The following is a 17,399-nucleotide window of genomic DNA, read 5'->3' as shown; positions in this document are numbered from 1 at the left end:
TCGTTCCTTTCAGACAGATCACAAGTTGTAAAATACAAAAATACCTTCTCTAACCCCCTCCCTAGGTACTGTGGAATACCTCAAGGAACCTTATTGGGACCACTATTATTTCTTGTCATGATTAACGAAATTGGCAAGGAGTTCCCCCAACGATGGAAATATATTGATGACTTGTCGATCCTTGAAGTATGTCATAGGAATATTAAAAGTGACCCCGTTGAAATCCTAACCCAATGTTCGGATAAATCCAAGAATCTAAATATGACAGTAAATCCCACTAAATCACAGATAATGACAATCAACTTCTTGACATCTACTCCTGCTTTTTGCGATCCGATCCCAAGCGAAATGCTAGTGAAACATGTTAAGCTTCTTGGTGTCACAATTTCTAATGATCTTAAGTGGGAAACACATGTATCCAACATAGTTAAACAAGCAAATGTTTCACTGTCCATTTTTAAGCTACTAAACAAATTTAATTGTCCTAAGATACATTTCCTCCGTGTTTACTTATCCTTTATCAGACCATTATTGGAATATCCATGTCCGGTCTGGCATTCGCAACTTTCAAATGAACTTAGTGACAAAATCGAGTCGGTCCAAAAGCGTTCGCTCAGGATCATTTACAAAGAAGGCAAAATTCCATACTCCTTCCTCCTTAAAGCTGCGCGCATTACCACCTTAAAAGAAAGGAGGGAAAAAATCTGCCTGCTTTTCGCTAAATCAGTCATTTCCAATCCCCGCACTGAGGACTTACTCCCTGATTTTCACAATCCCATTAGACTCCGACTCCCCCGGTCAGCCTCCTTAGCAATCCCAACTTACTCTCCGATTCATGCTGTTACGGAAAGGTTTCGCAAAAGTTTTATACCATTTATTCTGAAACACCTTAATAATAATTCGTGATCATGTAATTGCCAAATTCCCCTTTTTACTGCAATGTTTTTGTAATTTAATTGTTAAGTTTATCTTTGATGATTTATTCTTTGATGATTTTGCTTTTTTATTCCTTTTAATTTTAAGTGTTTGACTTAATGTACTATTTTGATTTTTTTCTTAGCTTTTAGTGACATATAAAGCGAATTCGGCTCTTTAGAGCTTGTGATAGTTCTTTTGCAAATAAATATTATCTTATCTTATCTTACCTGATTAAATAGAATAGGATTCCATCAATAATAATTGAGTATATTGAAAGTGTATTTCTTAAAGCCCTGTTCTCATGCGCGTCTAGCTTAGCTTGTGTGTCTACGCGCGTGTCAGGCAATATATTCGTGTCTAAACATATCTTGTTCAAACGTAGGCATAAAAACCAAATGCCAATTTAATTAATACAAGAAAATAGTTCTTCCCTTATGTGAGCATTCGGATTCAGAGGTGCTGCAGAATTGCAGTATCTACTGCAAATGCCGCTTTTGCAATATTTCAGAATCGCCGCTATCTCAAGAGTATACCATATTGGTATACTAGCGATTTACAAGAACCACTGCAAATGCTGCATTTGCAACGACTGCAATATTTTGTAACCGTCATTATTACCACGAGATCAAACAACACCTCATTACTCTTTTGCAGTTTTAAAGAAAATATTGCTTTAAATCGTCTTATGATCAATCGAGTCGATAGACCATTGTAGAATGGTTTAATTCTAACGCCATCTAGCCATTTTCTACAAAATTTTAGGTACGCCACACCGAATTCCAAAGCCTGGGAAGTGGAAACACTAGCAGCAGCAACATCATTATTTTTGGAAGAAAAATGGTGGGAGGGTAGGGCAGGCCACATTCTTAATATTCCTATTTCGTAAGTTGAATGCTTGTTCTACCTTGTCTTTTAGAGTTTATCATTTTTTATAAAGGGAAAGATAGGGAATCATTAGGTTGCTAATTTCACTTTTTCGAAATAAACTGATGGTGTCGGTTTAGCCTACACCTCTTTAGTAAATGATGTTAAAACTTAGAGTTGGATGTTAGTATTCAGGTACTACTACTCAAAACTTGGGTAAAATTCTAGTTAATTGACTTCTTGCTATCTCGGAAAGGGTTTAGTTAAAGAAAATGAAACTTTCAGGGATGGGTCTAGAGGTTAAAGTATGTCCCAGGAAGGGGTGAAATTCTAGTTAATTGACTTCTTGCTATCTCAGAAAGGGTTTAGGTTAGGAAAATGAAACTTTCAGGGATGAATCTACAGACTAAAGTATGTCCTGGGAAGGTATCTTGAAGCAACTACCTCCACTCCTTCTCCCTCTAGAGGGCCCTGACTTTTGATGACCTTTAAAAATATGTGTGTTATAAAAGTGAAACCTTGCAAAATAGATCTTCTTCTTAATTGACTTCTTTTTTTTCCATTTTATAAGGTTTTATAGATTTGCAAATACTTTTCCTAAATTTTGAAAAAAAAACATTAATATGGCTCAAAATTCTATTCAAACAACAGGAATTATACATTTTCAGAATTAAAGGCAGAGAAAAGGCAACTAGTAACTGAAAATTAAGGTAAAATGTTGTTTTGTCAACAACACAGCACTCACACAGGATTCTGATTATTGCATATTTTTCTTGGCTTGGTTGGTTTTGATGGGCATTTTTGAGGTAAAAAACTTTTTCCCAGCTATTCTATCTACTATGTGTGGCCTCCCTGTAGTAGCATAATATTTGTAGGCATGAATATATAATGAATCAGAGGTAATAGTCTTGGGACTGTCTGTGCAGGATTTCAACTCTTGCTGATACAAGAGCATCATCAAGTGCTGAAAACCATGTTGTAACCAAGATGGGCCCAGGATTGCACAAAGCCTCCAACTTACTGGAGGTCCCAGGGACTTCTTGCTATCTGGTTCTAAGCTGGTTAAAGTGCTTCAGTGTATACTTGAAAAGATATGTTGGTCCCTGTCCTGCACTGGAATCCAGGATCATTTCTTTTCCTGAGGCCAAAATAATTTCAAAGATTTAAAGAACATGAAAATTGGAACTTGGAATGTTACAATGTTAAAAAATGACTATCACATCAACATTTTGACTGACAAATTCAGACAGTTTGAACTGGATTTATTAGGAGTTTCAGAAACTCATATCCCAAGGGTAGGAAGCATGAAATTAGGTGACATAGAATTTGTTTACTCAGGTAGGAAGGATGGGGTACATAGACCAGGAGTAGGGCTTATGATGAATAAGGAAGCTGCTAAGTCTTGTTTAGGCTGGGAAGGTAATAATAATAGAATACTAATTGCTCATTTTATGACTAAAAAGTTCAGGGTATCAGTTATAGTAGTATTTGCCCCTGTTGCCTAGTTAGGCAAGATGACTGTCATGTGCCATGCTTGTGTCAAAAGCAGGCCTTTATTAATCTGTCAGCTACAACTTTGTGTAAAAGTAAGGTTTTTCTTGCAAGGCTGTTTAGAAAAAGGCCAACACCATTCCTTCTTGTGCTTCCTCCAAACCAGAGCAATGAGTCACTATTGCCTATTTGCTCTTCTCTGCTTCTGGCAAGATGGGTTTCTGTAAGACCTGCAACCAAAACTTTATTCTTGCATAGTTCTTCAAAGAGTAGGTTCTTTTTGCAGGTGCATTTAGAGTCAAAACATTTCAGGTGGCTGTTCATAGCCCCCTTTGATCCATAAGATTTAGTCCGTCAGTCTTTCTGACATTGTCAGCATGTCCATTGATGCACAATGGTCAAAAGGGAGTCCAGATCCAAGGCTATGTTGTCACTTTTCTTAGCACTTAATTTTCAGGTGGAGGATCTCTAGCCTGACTGGTCCTAGGTATGGGATCTGATTAAAGCTAGGTTAAACCTAGGTACTGAGATCAGAGAGGGGATCAAGAGCAAAATCTTGGGGAGAAATCTGGGAGGGTAATGTGACAAGGGTGTCAATAAGCATTAGGGCACCAATAATTGACAAAATTGACAAATTTATTAAAAAAAGAATCTACAAGAGAAAAAAATGAATGAGGTTGGCAGAAAAAATCTTGGGGGGGGGGGCATTTTCTCCTTGGATGCATCAGTACCAAGTATCAAGGAAGTCCAGATTGACCAATTCAAGCATGAGCTAAAAAGGAGGCTGCTCAGTAACTATACCTCTGAGATGAATTGAAATTGAATAGAAATAAAATTGATAATAATGGTATTAGATCTTTTCTTAAATTTGTTTATTAATTTATTTGTGATTGTTATCAAGAACATGAAAATTTTTGATCCAGGATCATAATGTTGTGCATTTTTATTGTTTGTGGTACACAGTTTCACTCCCCGACTCCTTATACCTTATATTTCTTGCGCTTATTTTGGTAGTAGTATATCCTTGCAATTGCTGCCAATGGATTTTCTCTGTAGCATTTGAAAATAAATAATCACTACCACTATTACGGGTTGACCTCTAAAAAAAGGCACAATGAATAAATGACATTGAGAGATGGTTCAAGACCAGTTTTTTTGGACAACACAAAGCTTTGCTCACTCAGTGGCTTTTATAGATTAATTTTTCAACAGATTTATTAGAACTATAACCAAGACCAGATTTTAGATAAAAATATGTGACCATACTACCTACCTACTACACATAATTGTTGAGGTTCCCTTTAAATTACTAATAATAAACAAATGTCCTTGATACGTGATTGACAGAATCGTACTGGATTCGCTCTCTTTGGGGGAGTTGGGGGGAGGGGTTCAGTGATTTGGCGAGTTGGTGCTTCTGGACGTGCTAGGACAATGAAAATTGATAGGTGTGTCAGGGAGCTGTACAATTTGACTTGATAAAGTCGTTTTCCCAGATTCGACCCCCTGGGGGGCTAAAGGGAGAGGAAAAATTAGGTATTTATAACTTATGAGTGGATGATCGGATCTTAATGAATTTTGATATTTAGAAGGACATCGTGACTCAGAGCTCTTATTTTAAATCCTGACCGGCATTAAGCCGCTTATTTTCCTTTTTAAATCAATCTATTGATTCATAGAATTTTGTTAGAGCTCATACCATATGATCTCTTGGCTCTTAGCTCTTCTCGCCTCGTCACAAGTGCCATATGAGCTCCTAGCTCTTGTTTTTATTTAATTTCTGAACGTTTTTTATTTAATCCATGTTTTGATTTTGGCTCTGCAGATGAATAATTAAAACGAAATTTGCATATTTATTTATTTGGCTATATGGCTTTCCCATAGTTTTGATCGAATGATTTCGAGAAAAAAGGAGGGGGGAGGAGGCCAAGTTGCCTTCCAATTTTTGGGTACTGAAAAAGGCAACTAGAACTTTTAGTTTTTTACGAACGTTTTCATTCGTAAAAGATATAGGCTACGTAACTTACGAATTAGCTTACGTAACAAACTTCTATATTTGTATATTTTTATTAAGTATATGAGAGGGTTTGCTCACTCGTCAATACCTCGCTCTTTACACTAAAGCTTAAATTTTGTCCTAATTCTTTAAGAATGACCCCTGAATCACAAAGGCCATAGAATAAATAGTTGAAAATACTAAAAATACTTTAGCGTAAAGAGTGAGGTATTAAGAGGAGGTGAACCCCTTATATGCGTAATATTATCTGTTCGTTTTAAGTTTTAATGCTGCTTCTCACTTTCAGTTGAAAAAACTTTTTCATATTAATTTTTTCTTTGTTTTTTTTTAAATAATGCTAGAAAATGCTGCGCCACCTTCATGGAAATCTTCTCCTATGACAAATTCCTCTATGTAAAGTTTACACCACATAACCCCCTATTCGTAACCCCTCCTCCCAACCAAAAAAGTCCCCCTGAAAACGTCTGTACACTTTCTCAATAACCATAACTATATGCAAACACTGGTCAAAGTTTGTAACTTGCAGTTCCTCCCACGGGGACTGTTGGGGAGTAAGTCGTCCCCAAAGACAAAGTTATAAGGTTTTTCGACTATGCTGAATAAAATGGCTATCTCAGAATTTAGATCCGACGACCTTGGGAAAAAAAAATGAGCGTGGGAAGGGGCCTAGGTGCCCTCCAATTTTTTTGGTCACTTAAAAAGGGCACCAGAACTTTTCATTTCCGCTCGAATGAGCCCTCTCGCAAAATTTTAGGATCAATGGGTGGATATGATCACCTTTGAAAAAAAAGGCAAATAAACACACATCCGTGATTTGTCTTCTGGCATAAAATACAAATTCCACACTTATGTAGATAGGAGCTTGGAACTTGTACAGTATTGTTCTCTAATACGCTGAATCTGATGGTATGATTTTCGTTAAAATTCTGTGACTTATAGGGGGTGTCTCCCCCTATTTTCTAAAATAGGGCAAATTTTCTCAGGCTCGTAACTTTGGGTGGGTAAGACTAAACTTGATGAAACTTATAAATTAAAATCAGAATTAAAATGCGATTCTTTTGATGTAGGGGAGAGTGGTATATGCAGGGATGGATTTTGGAAAACCTCCAAAATGCATGGTTAACATTGGAGTAGAAAAATGGTTTATGGCTCAAATGAAAGCCCCGGAACTGCTGCATAAACTGTGATTTTTCAGATTTTTCTTGTATAGCTAGAATAAAAAAAAGGGGGGGGGGTCCCTGCTTATACCATTTGTCCCACTAAGTACCAGGGGTGGTATATCTTGGGATACGGGGTGGTATACTCTGGGACATAGTAAAAAGATTCATGTATTGGTAGAAAACTTCTACTATTCATCGTATAAAAACTACATTAAAAATTCGACTTCAAAAGTAAAAATATCTTAGGCACAAGACTAGACTACCAGTCAGCAAACAAACATGAAGTATGACGCTGCTCTGGAAGCTGTACCGGGTGCTGTGGTAGGAGGCGACAACTTTTTCAAAATGTCTTCCCTTGGATAAAATATTGAGTCTTCTTGGTCTAGCCACTTCCACTTTCTTAGACCGGCCATGCACATGACACTCACTCTGACACTGTTCTTGTTTTTCTCTTGGACAGACCCAGGAAAATACTCTCCTTTGTAAACAACTTTAACAAAATCTCCTGTAGAGACACTGTCAAAGATCTCTTCCTCTTTCTCACTTTCATCTTCTGATTCACCTAGTTTCATGGAGTCATCACTATCACCATCAAGAATCATTTTTTCATCATCACTTCCTTCTGAATCCACAAATAGCTTTTTTGTTGTCTGGTCTTTTTTTGCTTTTCCAGCTCTTCCAACAGTCCCAACTTTTCCTCTAGCCCTGCCACCCCGTGCTTTCTTATCTTTTCTTTCGGCTTCTTGTTCTTCAATCTGTCTTTTCACAGGAGTGTCAGTAAGAATCTTTGTAGAGCCTTTCTTCCTGCCTCTGCCACTCAGTACACGCGGCTTGGCTTTCGGGTATGGCCGAACTTGTTCTGGCGTCACAGGAACTGAAACGGGTGTAGAGGATTGTTGAGGCCCACTTGTACTTGGGGTTTCGGCCAGGTTGTTTCCAGGTTCAACTGGATTCAAAGCATCAGGTGCAGGTCTGTCAGTTACAGCAGAGGTAAGAAAATCATTTTCTGTAAAGATGTCTGGATTGTAAGGCCATATCCCTGTCTTCTCGAAGCCCCTCATTATGTTGTTTGGCGTGAAAGATACAGGGAGGCTTTGTCCAACAAGAGATGCAATCTCGTATATCGTCACGGTCTTCCCTGGGTTGGACAGCATCCAGTTGTCCATAGCCGTGTTGTATTGGCATTTGAAGGGAAAATACACGCAAATGTCCAATGGCTGCAACCTGTGGCTGCAGTGAGGTGGTATTGTTAGTAAAGTGATACCAGACTCTTTCGCAAACTGCACAACTGCAGAACAGATGTTGGTTGTCCATTATCAGAAGCTTCGGGCTTTCAGGGGAAGCATGCGAGTAAGTCTTGAAATGTTTGAGATATTCCAGAAACAGTTCTTGGTTTACCCATCCGGTAGGCGAGGCTCCTCCAGCAGAGTTAGGAGGAGCACCAGTCAGCATGTGAGGCTGAAATTTCTTGCATGGGAATATAAGGTAGGGGGGAAGGTACTGCCCGCTGGCAGAGATGGTTCCAACCATAGTCACAAGCACGCCACGCTCAGCTGAGGTTACTTTGCCCACTATTTTTCTACCCTTCTTGGCAAAAACCTTTGGAGGAGCATGAACAGTGGTGACTGAGGTTTTATCACAGTTGAATATGTTGCTTGCTGTAAATGGAGTTTTCTTCAAAACTGACTGCAAATTGGAGAAAAACTCAATAGGAAAAGAGCCTTTAATCATATTCTATACCATGTGCAATCATAAAATTGTCTAATATCTTCATTTTTTCCACGGACGTAGCTATCCTGTACATTGTGCTTGTTAAAGCTTGTGGCACGCCCCAAACTTGTTGCCTCTGGCTTTCTAAGCGAAAGCTCTGGGTTTCGAGCCCGAAATCCAGCTAACCAGTCTATACCGGCTTGTTTAGAGTCTATCCAGCTGTCTGGGACAGTCTTGTTGTTTGCAACGGCGTAGTTGTAAGCAAGGGTTCTGGTGTCTCGACTGGTCAAACCATAACACATTCTGCTCGCTTGCAGCAGGTATTGAGAGAGCGATGCTTCTTCTTCAGGCGTAAAAATAGTAGCAAATCCGAACTTTTGAGCACCACTGTAATTCGCTTTTTCGTCATCACTGAGTTTTGAATACTTTTGGTAGTGTCTGTGAAGGGCTGAACGTGACACTCCGTGTTTCTCCGCCACTGCCCTAATTGGTAAGCCAGCCTCTAGGTCTACAATAGCTGCTTTAATCATGAAATGCTGGTCAACTTTCTTTTCAGCAACCGAATTAGAATATTCCTCCCACTTAGCTCTTGGAAATTGTGGCATTTTCTTCTATTCTGATGTCAAATCTGATAAAAAAAAAGATGTATAAGCTATTTTTATCATTAGGATACAAGTAAAAACAGATAAGAAAAGACGCAATGTATGGACTGAACTGTAAGAATTCATGTGGTATATACTGGGACATGTCCCACTTCATACCACTTGTCCTTGTCCCAGTATATACCATGCGACCTCTACTTGCAAATTGTGTCCGATTTTTTTTACTGTTGCATATTTTTCCACCAGATGACCACACGACGTGGCCTGATGTTTTAGCTTTCGTTTGCTATCTTACACACACAATTTCTGCAAACCGTTACAAAATAAAGCACAAAAAACTATTGCCCAAAATTTTTTTTGGGGGTATAGCCGAAACTTTGAAGTCGATTTTCTCAAAAACGAAAATAGCAACTTACCAAAATGATAGAACTGTTATGTCCGCCATTGAATGAACTATACTAGGTGGCTTTATTGGATTTTTAAAAGAAAGTTAGATGGCAGATAAGTACTGTGTCCCACCTTATACCCCGTCCCTGCATATACCACTTACCCCTAACTATTGGCATCAAAATTCCGTTTTTTAGAGTTTTGGTTACTATTGAGCCGGGTTGCTCCTTACTACAGTTCGTTGCCACAAACTGTTTGATATAAATATATATATATATATATATATATATATATATATATATATATATATATATATATATATATATATATATATATATATATATATATATATATATATATATATATATATATATATATAGTGCCGAAAAACGTTAGATTGCAATATATGTTTGTTATATGAGGGCAAGAAACTAAAAAAATTGGGCTTAAAAAAAAAAAATTAAAAAAAAGCACGGTAGTGCTGAAAAACATTAGATTCCAATGTATGTTGTTTTTAGGAGGGCAAAGAAACTTAAAAAGAAAATCGGGTTTAATAAAAACAAAAAAAAATAACGGTAGAGCTGAAAAGCGTTAGATTGAAATATATGTTTGCTATAGGAAGGCAAAGAAACTTAAAAAAAAATCGGGTTTCAAAAAAATAAAAAAAGCACGTCTGTGCTGAAAAACGTTAGATTGCAATGTATGTTTGCTATAGGAAGGCAAAGAAACTTAAAAAATAAATCGGGCTTCAAAACAGGGGGAAAAGAGCACGGTTAATCTAAAAAACGTTAGATTACAATGTATTTTTGTTATAGGAGGGCAAAGAAACTAAAAAAAAAATCGGGCTTCAAAAAAATCAAAAAAGCACGGTAGTTCTGAAAAATGTTAGATTGAAACGTATGTTTGTAATAAGAGAGCAAAGAAACTTGAAGAAAAGAAGGGCTTCAAAAAAAGCAAGGTAGTGCTGAAAAGTAGTTGTGTCCCTATGTCCCACCTGTGAATATATATATATATATATATATATATATATATATATATATATATATATATATATATATATATATATATATATATATATATATATAAAATATTGTGTCCCTATATTATATATATATATATATATATATATATATATATATATATATATATATATATATATATATATATATATATATATATATATATATATATATATATATATATATATATATATATATATATATATATATATATATATATATATATATATATCTGTTTTTAACTACGTAAAACTTGCGAATATACAACATTCTTTACTGTCCCATTGTCTGTGCATATAAATAGATTGTCAGGTTTACCGACTCTTGAACAACAAACATATAATGGTCCATGGGAAAACAATCCGTATTCAGATCTATACCTCATGATTCTAATGATTGCCCTTGAGCTTTGTTGATGGTGATTGCTAATCGACCATTCCCTGTGTCGCCATCGTCATTTATATATCCCCCTGTACCCCCCGGCGTCCCCTTTGTAGTTTTGTCCCTGTGTCCCGGTCGTCATTTACATTCCCTGTGTCCCGGTCGTCATTTGTGTCCCGGTGTCCCAGTCTGCGATTTCTCTTTGAGTGTCCCGGGCGTCATTTATATTCCTTGTGTCCCGGTGTCCCGGTCGTCATTTGTATCCCCCTGTGCCCCCCGGCGTCCCCGTTGTAGTTGTGTCCCTGTGTCCCGGTCGTCATTTATATTCCCTGTGTCCCGGTCGTCATTTGTATCCTGGTGTCCCGGTCTGTATATACATTCGTTTTTTAGTTTTGTTTTTCTCCTTTATTTTTCATTTTTTCCTTTTTTTATTTGTTTTCTTTTTTAGTTTTTTTAGCTTTTTTAGTTTTTTTATTAGTTTTTAGTTCTTTTTTTCTTTTTAGTTTTTTTGTAGTTTTTACCTTTTTTTTAGTTTTTTAGTTTTTTTTTTTTTACTTATGTCCTGGTCGTCATTTATACTCCCTGTGTCCCGGTCGTCATTTGTGTCCCGGTGCTTTGTTGATGGTGATTGCTAATCGAACATTCCTTTTGTCCCGGTCGCTTTCTCTTTGAGTGTCGTCATTTATATTCCCTATGTGCCGGTGTCCCGGTCGTCATTTGTGTCCCGATGTCTCGGTCTGTAATTTCGTCAGTTGAAAACATGACGTCAGTCGACACACAAACATGACGTTACCCGACAGACAGACCCACACACACACAGACAACTTATTTTTATATAAGATTTTGTTCCGAGTTTTCATCTGTCACGATGTCTACGGTTGAAAAGGATAAAGTTCAACTGGCTGCAAAGTCAATTCCCTTATTTCGGTACTATTTTGTTGCTGTTTTTTCAACGCTGAGAAATAGCCTTTGATCATGTGATTACTGATCGATAGTGAAGAAACCAAACCAAAGTGTTGCTCTCGCAACACTTTAGTCAGCGAAGCCGGAAAAAGGTTGCCGCAACACTTCACGTTCAACCAACCTTGAATATAACCAATTATAAAAAATAAACCAAATATAAAATTCAACTAATGAAGAACGAGGATAGCACTCAGTGGGACAATATTTTCAGAAGGACTTATAGGCCATGCGTCTGCAAAACTACGAAATTGGTTTGCACGTCAGGACACATTTTGAATTACAAAAACTTCAATATATTACGGATATCTTGTGTGGTAGCGTAACGTCTGGAAATAGAATTATGCTGAGTTCCATCTATTGTTGTTTGTCTATGAGTATGGCCATTAATATAAGCTATGGACTAAGGCTATTTGTGATCAAATGCGTCACGATGTCGTGCTTGTGACGCTTTGAGTGGCTAGACCTTGCAACCATAAGGAAGAACGGATATTGTAATGGCCCTAACTCTTTTTATTATTATCAATTCTCTTTCAAAACAGTTGTTTTAGTTCCAGAAGTACTTTAAAATTAAAATAAAAACTTTTTCGCACGCTGACCATTGGTCTTCGTAGAGCAGGTACTGACCTCCAGATTTTCTATACTGATCTTAGCTTCGTGTGTTTTCCCCCCATAATTCTCGAGGCATTGATTTATAGCTGGGTCGACTGTTGCTGAGGTTACCTCACTAGTGACACCAGTGACATAACTAGTTTATAACTAGTGACACCAGGACTCGAACCCCTGTCCTCGAGATTTTGAATCTAGCGCGCTAACCACTCGGCTTAGACGGTTTCAGAAACACTTGTTAGACATCTCGTTTCATACTTCCAGCTTCTACAAATCTGTTTATTAAGTATCCAGGTTCTTACAAGGGTGTCAATTCAAGAAAAGTAGTTTTTTTCAAAATTTAGGGGGCATTTTTTTTTCAATGAAATACCAAAAAATGCACTTATTCAACTTTCTTCTTCTTCGCGTTCTCTGGAGCTCATCAAGGATAGCAGAAGCAATAATTTACGAAAACGCTAGCGGGAGATGTATCTTTTTTTCAGTTTTCTAAATGAAGATACGAAAAAAATTTGTATTTTCAGGTCCAGGAGAGGGGTCAATTTTTTCAGTGCAAATATAAAAAAATATCTTTCAAAATCTAGGGCGCAATTGACCCTTCCTGTCCCCATTTGGCTCCCATAGTGACTCCTGCCGCATTGCGGCAGTGCTGCTGGAATTATGTCATAGAGGCCAGGAACAGATAAAGGTGACGTCTATGACTGCTAACATTCCTTAAAAAAGGACAAAGAAAATGACCTCAACAACGGGTTACTAAAGGACCCTATACCATAAGTTAGTTGCTTTGCATCGAAACAGGAATTTACCCCGCCCCCATTTTTATCTCTTTCTCCCTCTCTTTCTCTCTCCCACTCTCTCTCTTTCTCTTTCTTTCTTTTCGGAGGCTAAAGGGGATTGAAAGTCAAAGCAATGTCCTATGCTATATATGTCTATTTATTTTTCCTTTCTTAACAGGTATCTTTTGTCGTTTAACAGGTGTCTTATTTTTTTTTATCGTTGCAGGTGACATAATGATGATGGCTGAACTCGATCCACATGATTGGTGGATTGTGGTGGATCCACATACTGAAGGGAAAGATGGTGTTAATTTGAATGTTGCAAAACCCAAACGTTGGAACGGAGAGGAAGTTCCAGGTAATTGAGCATGATAGTCCTAAAGCATTTTTTTTATGTCATGTCTTCAAAATAACTTTCTTAAATATTGAAGCGAAAATATATTCAAAATGCTTGAAATTTTTAACAGTACAGTAAAATTTTACCCATTTTTGATATATTTTCGTTTCAAATATAAGTGAAAAGCCAGTGTGGTCCAAGTAATCATCAATGTTGAAGAATTAAAGAAAATGTTTTATACAGAAAATGTTAATCCTACAGCTCAGTGGCGTCATTTTTTTTTGGGGGGGGGGGTATACTCCCTTCTTAGATATTGAAAAACTCTCTCTTTGGGCAATTTTCATTGAAAACATCTTACTTTGGCATTTTCATTGAAGAAATTGAAAAAAAAACGATAATCCACCCCACCCCCACCCCCCTATGTTTTGGAATGCTTAAGTCTCTCCCACACCGGCTGGCGCAAAAGGTGACAACGGTGCCTCTCCATGATAACCTCACGAGTGATGCATGCCAAAGATCCTCCATTGATGATCTGAGCAGTGCTGCATCATTTCTCCAGATTCTTATTTGGGTAGGTCATTTTCAAAAATGAAATAATATTAGGAATAGAATAATGTTGAAATAATGTAGCACAAAATCAAATGTTTTAGTTAAGTTTATTCCACAAAAATAATTTATCTGTAAGATGTTTTGACTCAAGAACCTTTTTGTGCTTGCTCGATTTTTTTTTTCATAAGGTTTACTGGTATTTGGCAACAATAACTCTGATCTTGGGGTTATTTTGGCTTCCCTTTCTGATATACGTTTAAAGAAAATGTTATTGACTAAAAGAAAAAATGTGACGTAATAAAAATTGTGACATAATAAAAGTGCGACATATTAAAAATAAACTAATTGATCTAAAACACGCTTAAACACAAGAATAATCACCGAAATTCGCGTGATTTCCAAGATTTTTTTTTACAAAATTCCTCGTTTGTTTGATTAGTTTAATAATTTATTATTTGATACGTATTTTTATAGATATATTATATAAGAAAACGGGTTTTATTTTTTCTCTGATGAGAGTGAAAAGTGGCATTACAAATTAAAAAGAAACAATTCCTCCAAATTAACCTTGCCTCATACCTTATCACTGCAGCCGCCCAGACATCCTCCCATTCGGATTGGATTGAGGTATTGAGATTTGTGAGGTCAACCCAGCAGCTGTGCATATTAGGTTTTTGGGGTGCTCTCTTCCTCTGGTTCCACATGGGTGCCACTGAAGGACGTCCTTTGGTAGTCGAGTTTTGGGCAAGCGGATGACATGCCTGAGGTATCTCTACTTCCTGTATTTGATCACCTCGGCTATCAGTGGCTAGGACGTCTTCTGTCGTATAGTAGGTTTCGCTAAATTGGGGACCATGGATATTTAGAAAATGGCTTAAACACGTGTATTCGAACGCGAGGAGTTTCCTTTCTAGCTGTTGATCTAGGTGCCAAGTTTCAGAACTATAGCAAAGCTTCGAGAGAACGTTGGTGTTTAACAGCCTCAACTTGGGTAGGTCAGAGTACTTCCCGCTGCACCAAATTTGCGAGTTTTCTGAAGGACGCATTAACCTGGCCGATTCTTAGCTTGACTTCTTCTCGCTGACATGATCCTGAGTTGTGGATGGTACTTCCTATGTATTTGAACTCCACGACTGTCTCTATCGTTGGGTTATCGCATCGTAGGCTGAATGGAGATCCAGTGTTTGCCTTGAAATTAAGGATGTAAAACACATAAGGGAAATCACAAAAATGCTTCAACAAATGAAATATATCAACAATCTTCAGTAGGCTGACATAACATATATAGGTATGTAAAACCAATAATTTAGCTTTTTTTACTCAAAGGCTTAGTATTTTGATTAGTTTAATAATTTATTGATTGGTACATATATTAATAATACACTTATTAAATAAGAAAAAAGTTTTGTTTTCAAATGAAAGTAAAGAGCAACAGTAAAACTTTAAAACAGAAATTATTCTGTATATGAGGGGGCTTCCCCTTCCCTATAGCAAAGAAGATTAACTTTACGGATAATTTTTTCTTTTCATAACTATTTTTATATAACATTATTACTGGAATTTTTGGCTAAGAAATTGTAGCCTTTGAATTGTTGGCATTTGATTCAGGCTGTTAATAATTGTTATATCCTTTTTTCGGTTATTTTTTATTTTGGATGTTTTTTTTACATAACCTTATTATTTACTTGTTTTCATCCATGAAATGGCCTAGATGGCCTAAAATGGCTTAGAACTTGGCCTAGAAAATGGCTAGAAAATACATTATGAATATGGAATAGAATATAGTTAGAAAATATCCGAAAATGGCGTAGATCATTGTATATTAAAATCATTTGTTTCCGCTATTTACTTTTTAAATTGATATACGATACTCCTATACCCCTTTAAATCAATACACTCGAAATACAATATAATATCAACAATTAGACGTAAGAAATATAATTAATTAAATAAATATTTAAAATAATTAACTAAAAATATCTCTATAATGCTTAGCGCAAAAATGAAGGATAACAAAACTAGAAAAAAGACGAATGCCCTTACATTGCTTCAGTAATAACAAAAATTTAGTATTAAAAAAACTATCGAAATATCATAGGCAATCATTCCACTAGTCCAAGATCTAGCGGGCTGTATCTTTAAAGGGTTGGCATAAAATCTACTACAGTTGGTTTGAGGGTAGTTCTTTGGGAAATTGGTGGAGGCAATTCCGAATATTTGGGCATATTGACTAGCAGCCATGTAGAGCAAATCGATTTTTACTTATGAGCTCAAAATTGGGCTGTACGGTCATTGCTATACAGTTTATTTTCTGAAGCTTGGAAAATGAAATAGAATTATAACAAACTATACATACAAAGAACAAACTTTTTTGTTCTTCGCTGAGTCCAATGTAGCTGTCGTTAGGTGTCTCTAACTCCAAAATAGATAACGAATTCAAGTATTTCTTAGTAATTTTTACTTTTCTCGATATTTCTCCAAGACAACTGTATCATTACTCTATAGTAACTCTATATTAAATATATAACTATATTAACTATAATCTATATTAGCTATGTAACTATATTAAATCCATATTATTACCCTATTTTCAGATGTTCCTAATTATTTTGAACAGTTGGGTATATTTAGATGGCGAAAATATCATTATATTTAAAAAGTTATATAACAATGCCTGTAACATTGTCATAGGAACACTGCTGTGAGGTGTCGGTTTTTGTTTATAAGAAGCAACTCACGATGGATATGAAATACAACTGTGAAATGATGCAATTAATGTGGCATCTAAAACATTTTGCTTTGTCATGATGCGCCACCTATGATGCCCGAAATGGTTTAAAGAGAAGCTGTAAAAACGATTATATTTGGACAAAAGGTTGACCTTGATTCTTTCAAGTGCTTGGCTAGATTGGCTAGAAACTTAATCAGACTTAATTAAGCTAAATAATAGACCTTTCAAGTAGGCTAGGCCAATTTCTATGAATTAGAAATCAGAAGAGGGTTAGCATAGTAGCTTGGCACTACCTTCTCAGTGTATGGTTTTGGCCCTGGATTGATTACTGAAAGTTTTATATTCCTACCCTATACCCTTTCCACGATAGTAAAAAATAGCTTGTCTAAAATGTTACCCTATCAACATGCAATTGATAAGGTTTTCATTAAACAAAAAAGTCAATTAAACTATCTTAAAACTGACCCTGGGAAGAAGGCTAGCCTATAAGCCTCAACCATCACAGGAAAAGATTACTCTTGCCGAGCTATGTTTAAAAAAAAGAAGCAACAACAAGCTATGGTCTATTTTTTAAGAATAATCCTGACAGGTCTTCAATGCACTTCAAATCACAAAGTTAAAAGACTGACCCAAAGATTCGAAACCCAAAACAAAAGCGGGAAGTTAAAAATAATGACAGAGATAGGCGTCGGCTGTAAAAGTCTAATTTAAAAATTAGTTTATTAACTAAGAGATTAACACTCTTAATTAGACTTTTGGTCACGAAGTCTTACGAGGGGGATTAAGGGTATTGTATTTCTAATTTGTATGTATTGGTGAATAAAACTCTGAACTCTGTTCTCTCAGCTAGGCTTTATATTCTGAGCTTCCAAGTGGCTCAGAAATGCCTCG

The 17,399-nt window shown here is 36.5% G+C and overlaps 3 protein-coding genes across 4 annotated transcripts in view; 1 reads left to right on the top strand and 2 right to left on the bottom strand.

Moving 5' to 3' along the window:
* LOC136027642 (uncharacterized) overlaps nt 1-17,399 on the bottom strand; it is a 242,873-nt gene that overhangs the window by 32,479 nt on the left and 192,995 nt on the right. The gene's annotated exons all lie outside the window — the stretch shown is intronic.
* LOC136027639 (uncharacterized) overlaps nt 1-17,399 on the bottom strand; it is a 203,604-nt gene that overhangs the window by 4,672 nt on the left and 181,533 nt on the right. The window lies entirely within an intron of this gene.
* The window catches only part of LOC136027640 (uncharacterized), a 41,555-nt gene continuing 25,843 nt past the window's right edge, over nt 1,688-17,399 (top strand). For both annotated transcript variants that reach the window (XM_065705065.1, XM_065705066.1), the window contains exons 1-2: nt 1,688-1,800; nt 13,118-13,249. In XM_065705065.1, coding sequence (XP_065561137.1) covers nt 13,126-13,249 — 124 coding nt within the window. In that variant the 5' untranslated portion in view covers nt 1,688-1,800; nt 13,118-13,125. The remainder of the gene's footprint in view (nt 1,801-13,117; nt 13,250-17,399) is intronic.

This window comes from Artemia franciscana, chromosome 5 (assembly GCF_032884065.1).
Source record: "Artemia franciscana chromosome 5, ASM3288406v1, whole genome shotgun sequence".
In the NCBI taxonomy this organism is placed as follows: Eukaryota; Metazoa; Arthropoda; class Branchiopoda; order Anostraca; family Artemiidae; genus Artemia; species Artemia franciscana.
Note: the sequence above shows the minus strand (reverse complement) of the source record. Positions and strands in the feature narration are given on the sequence as shown.